The sequence below is a fragment of the Scyliorhinus canicula genome, chromosome 30 (assembly GCF_902713615.1).
Source record: "Scyliorhinus canicula chromosome 30, sScyCan1.1, whole genome shotgun sequence".
NCBI classification, from domain to species: Eukaryota; Metazoa; Chordata; class Chondrichthyes; order Carcharhiniformes; family Scyliorhinidae; genus Scyliorhinus; species Scyliorhinus canicula.
The window spans coordinates 15,039,810-15,045,809 of record NC_052175.1 but is presented as its reverse complement, the minus strand read 5'-3'; the positions used below and the strand labels follow the sequence as shown (position 1 = coordinate 15,045,809).

Genomic DNA, 6,000 nt, shown 5'->3' with positions numbered 1-6,000 from the left:
GTCTTTATCCTCTTGTCTGCAGCGCCAACAGCGAACGGTGAAGATTGACAACAGTGATAAATCTTGCCTCGATCCAGAGATGTCCAGTTGTGCCTGGAGTCGGAGGTCCGTCAAACATTCATCGTCGTCCCCACAGTCTTTAAAGAAGGGAATCTGAAAGGCAACATCACAGTGTCAGCCAGCGTCACGGACAACAGGTTAGTGCCTGTCCAGGTTAGGGAGACAGTAGAGCCGAGACTCACCCAGCTTTTAACCGTAGTCAAGCATGAGTCGTCCAGAACTGGGCCCGACGGTCGTTCTGCCAATCTGAACTCCAGCCGGAATCCGATGGGCCGAATGTAGTCAGCTGTATCCTGTGTCAAGAGTAATAAAAAAACGGTGTTGGGTACATAACCGTCAGATGCCTGAGGGGAGTGTACGAATCACCCAGGGTCTGGGCCTCACAGCAGCTGCGCTGGGGCCTACCTCGCCCAGAAGCTTTGCGGATGCTCGTCGGGGTCAGCGATGGCGGTGCGAGGAATGGACCACTCTCCACGTCGGGGCCACCTGGCATCCGCAGCAAGGAAAGCCAGACCAGGAGCCTGGGCGACACGGTAGCACAGCGGTTAGCACTGTGGCTTCACTGCGCCGGGGCCCTGGGTTCGATTCCCGGCTTGGGTCACTGCCTGCGCGGAGTCTGCACGTTATCATGGAATTTACAGTGCAGAAGGAGGCCATTCGGCCCATCGAGTCTGCACCGGCTCTTGGAAAGAGCACCCTACCCAAGGTCAACACCTCCACCCTATCCCCATAACCCAGTAACCCCACCCAACACTAAGGGCAATTTTGACACTAAGGGCAATTTATCACGGCCGATCCATCCTAACCTGCACATCTTTGGGCTGTGGGAGGAAACCGGAGCACCCGGAGGAAACCCACGCAGACACGGGGAGGACGTGCAGACTCCACACAGACAGTGACCCAAGCCGGGAATCGAACCTGGGACCCTGGAGCTGTGAAGCGATTGTGCTATCCACAATGCTACCGTGCTGCCCATGCGTTCTCCCCGTGTGTGCGTGGGTTTCCTCCGGGTGCTCCGGTTTCCTCCCACAAGTCCCCGAAAGACGTGCTTGTTGGGTGAATTGGACATTCTGAATTCTCCCTCGGTGTACCCGAACAGGCGCCGGAGTGTGGCGACTAGGGGCTTTTCACGGTAACTTCATTGCAGTGTTAATGTCAGCCGACTTGTGACAATAAAGATTATTATTATAAAGCTTTGAAGCACTGTCGTTCAAACATTTTGACGATAGGCAGGCGCAGTTTCATATTGTGTGATGTTAATAGCACATATACTGTATGTACATGAGTTGTAAAAACACAAGCTATCACACAGTCACATACACTGTGTATATGAGACCATGGATACCATGCACTGTGTATATGAGACCATGGATACCATGCACTGTGTATATGAGACCATGGATACCATGCACGGTGTATATGATACCATGGATACCATGCACGGTGTATATGAGACCATGGATACCATGCACTGTGTATATGAGACCATGGATACCATGCACGGAGTATATGAGACCATGGATACCATGCACGGTGTATATGAGACCATGGATACCATGCACGGTGTATATGAGACCATGGATACCATGCACTGTGTATATGAGACCATGGATACCATGCACGGTGTATATGATACCATGGATACCATACACTGTGTATATGATACCATGGATACCATGCACTGTGTATATGATACCATGGATACCATGCACTGTGTATATACCATGGATACCATGCACGGTGTATATGATACCATGGATACCATGCACGGTGTATATGAGACCATGGATACCATGCACGGTGTATATGAGACCATGGATACCGTGCACGGTGTATATGAGACCATGGATACCGTGCACGGTGTATATGAGACCATGGATACCGTGCACGGTGTATATGATACCATGGATACCATGCACGGTGTATATGATACCATGGATACCATGCACTGTGTATATGAGACCATGGATACCATGCACGGAGTATATGAGACCATGGATACCATGCACGGTGTATATGATACCATGGATACCATGCACTGTGTATATGATACCATGGATACCATGCACGGTGTATATGATACCATGGATACCGTGCACGGTGTATATGATACCATGGATACCATGCACTGTGTATATGAGACCATGGATACCATGCACTGTGTATATGAGACCATGGATACCATGCACTGTGTATATGAGACCATGGATACCATGCACTGTGTATATGAGACCATGGATACCATGCACTGTGTATATGAGACCATGGATACCATGCACTGTGTATATGAGACCATGGATACCATGCACGGTGTATATGAGACCATGGATACCATGCACTGTGTATATGATACCATGGATACCATGCACGGAGTATATGAGACCATGGATACCATGCACGGTGTATATGAGACCATGGATACCATGCACTGTGTATATGAGACCATGGATACCATGCACGGTGTATATGATACCATGGATACCATACACTGTGTATATGATACCATGGATACCATGCACTGTGTATATGATACCATGGATACCATGCACTGTGTATATACCATGGATACCATGCACGGTGTATATGATACCATGGATACCATGCACGGTGTATATGAGACCATGGATACCATGCACGGTGTATATGAGACCATGGATACCGTGCACGGTGTATATGAGACCATGGATACCGTGCACGGTGTATATGAGACCATGGATACCGTGCACGGTGTATATGATACCATGGATACCATGCACGGTGTATATGATACCATGGATACCATGCACTGTGTATATGAGACCATGGATACCATGCACGGAGTATATGAGACCATGGATACCATGCACGGTGTATATGATACCATGGATACCATGCACTGTGTATATGATACCATGGATACCATGCACGGTGTATATGATACCATGGATACCGTGCACGGTGTATATGATACCATGGATACCATGCACTGTGTATATGAGACCATGGATACCATGCACTGTGTATATGAGACCATGGATACCATGCACTGTGTATATGAGACCATGGATACCATGCACTGTGTATATGAGACCATGGATACCATGCACTGTGTATATGAGACCATGGATACCATGCACTGTGTATATGAGACCATGGATACCATGCACGGTGTATATGAGACCATGGATACCATGCACTGTGTATATGATACCATGGATACCATGCACTGTGTATATGATACCATGGATACCATGCACTGTGTATATGATACCATGGATACCATGCACTGTGTATATGAGACCATGGACACCGTGCACTGTGTATATGAGACCATGGATACCATGCACGGAGTATATGAGACCATGGATACCATGCACGGTGTATATGAGACCATGGATACCATGCACTGTGTATATGATACCATGGATACCATGCACGGTGTATATGAGACCATGGATACCATGCACGGAGTATATGATACCATGGATACCATGCACGGTGTATATGAGACCATGGATACCATGCACGGTGTATATGAGACCATGGATACCATGCACGGTGTATATGATACCATGGATACCGTGCACTGTGTATATACCATGGATACCATGCACGGTGTATATGAGACCATGGATACCATGCACGGAGTATATGATACCATGGATACCATGCACGGTGTATATGAGACCATGGATACCGTGCACGGTGTATATGAGACCATGGATACCATGCACGGTGTATATGAGACCATGGATACCATGCACGGTGTATATGAGACCATGGATACCATGCACGGTGTATATGAGACCATGGATACCATGCACGGTGTATATGAGACCATGGATACCATGCACGGTGTATATGATACCATGGATACCATGCACGGTGTATATGAGACCATGGATACCATGCACTGTGTATATGATACCATGGATACCATGCACGGTGTATATACCATGGATACCATGCACTGTGTATATACCATGGATACCATGCACGGTGTATATGAGACCATGGATACCATGCACGGTGTATATGAGACCATGGATACCATGCACGGTGTATATGAGACCATGGATACCATGCACTGTGTATATGAGACCATGGATACCATGCACGGTGTATATACCATGGATACCATGCACGGTGTATATGATACCATGGATACCATGCACTGTGTATATGAGACCATGGATACCATGCACGGTGTATATGAGACCATGGATACCATGCACTGTGTATATGAGACCATGGATACCGTGCACGGTGTATATGAGACCATGGATACCATGCACGGTGTATATGATACCATGGATACCATGCACGGTGTATATGAGACCATGGATACCATGCACGGTGTATATGAGACCATGGATACCGTGCACGGTGTATATGAGACCATGGATACCATGCACGGTGTATATGATACCATGGATACCATGCACTGTGTATATGATACCATGGATACCATGCACGGTGTATATGAGACCATGGATACCATGCACTGTGTATATGAGACCATGGATACCATGCACGGTGTATATGAGACCATGGATACATTGCACTGTGTATATGATACCATGGATACCATGCACTGTGTATATGATACCATGGATACCATGCACGGTGTATATGAGACCATGGATACCATGCACGGTGTATATGATATTGTAAATTGGTTGAGTCAAATGTTGCTTTATTCTCAGTACTTACGATAACATGGAACTGAAACTTTTGACATTTCTGGCTATCGATCAGGATATGGATAACATCGCGTATCTGCCTCTGGTCACCTTCATCAAACAGGCCGCGGGGAGCAAATTTCACTTCGTCCAACAGAATATTGTAATGCAGGTCTGCAACACAGCGTCAACAGATCAAACCGAGCAACGGACGTTTCTGCTAATGTCCCGGTTCCTTCTTTCTTTAAAAATATCAATTTAGAGTTCCCAATTCATTTTTTGCCCCAAATTAAGGGGCAATTTAGCATGGCTAATCCACCTACCCTGCACATCGTTTGGGTTGTGGGGGCGAAACCCACGCAGACACGGGGGGGAGAATGTGCAAACTCCACACGGACAGTGACCCAGAGCCGGGATCGGACCCGGGCCCTCAGCGCCGTGAGGCAGCAGTGCTAACCAGTGCGCCACCCTGCCGCCTTACTGTTCCTTCTTAACAAACATATTCGGTCACCACGAGCGTGGCTGGTTAGAAACCAGCTCCAGGGACACGCGGACGTGATGAGAAGGTTAGTAAAGAGTTCCCACAGCAGCACCCTCACAACAGGGTTTTGTGCTACGTGGGCACTGTCTCTGGTACGATAGGGAAAATGCTGGCAAATCTCAGCAAGTCTGGCAGCTTCTGTAGGGAAAGCTCACCGACTCCCACAGCTATCTGGGCTACAGCTCTTCCCACCCTACACCCTGCAAGGACTCCATCCCTTTCTCTCAACTCCTTCCCCTCCGTCGCATTCGTTCCGACGATGCCACTTTCCAAAATGGTGCTTCGAAATGTGTTCCTTCTTCCTCGACCGTGATTTCCCACCTACAGTTGTGGACAGGGCCCTCAACAGCGTGCGGTCCATCCCCCGCGCCACTACCCTCCACTCCCTCCCAGAACAAGGATAGAGTCCCCCTCGCTCTCACATTTCATCCCACCAGCCTCCGTTTGCAAAGCATAATCCTCCGCCACTTTCGCCAACTCCAGCGTGATGCCACCACCAAACACATCTTCCCTTCACTCCCTCTGTCGGCATTCCTCAGAGACCGTTCCCTCCGGGATAATCTAGACCACTCCTCCACCAAACCCAGTACCTTCCCCATCACCCATGGCACCTTCCCCATCACCCACGGAAACGCAAGAGATGCGTTTCCCTTGCATCTCTTTCTCCCTTACAGATGCTGCCAGACTTGCTGAGATTTTCCAGCATTTTCCCTTTCGTTTCAGATTCCAGCATCCGCA

The 6,000-nt window shown here is 48.3% G+C and overlaps 1 protein-coding gene across 1 annotated transcript in view; it reads right to left on the bottom strand.

Annotated features, from left to right (window-relative positions):
• itga10 (integrin, alpha 10) overlaps positions 1-6,000 on the bottom strand; it is a 107,861-nt gene that overhangs the window by 22,478 nt on the left and 79,383 nt on the right. The window contains exons 17-19 of the mRNA XM_038787107.1: positions 4,753-4,895; positions 243-353; positions 37-153 (exon numbers count right to left, since the gene is read on the bottom strand). Coding sequence (XP_038643035.1) covers positions 37-153; positions 243-353; positions 4,753-4,895 — 371 coding nt within the window. The remainder of the gene's footprint in view (positions 1-36; positions 154-242; positions 354-4,752; positions 4,896-6,000) is intronic.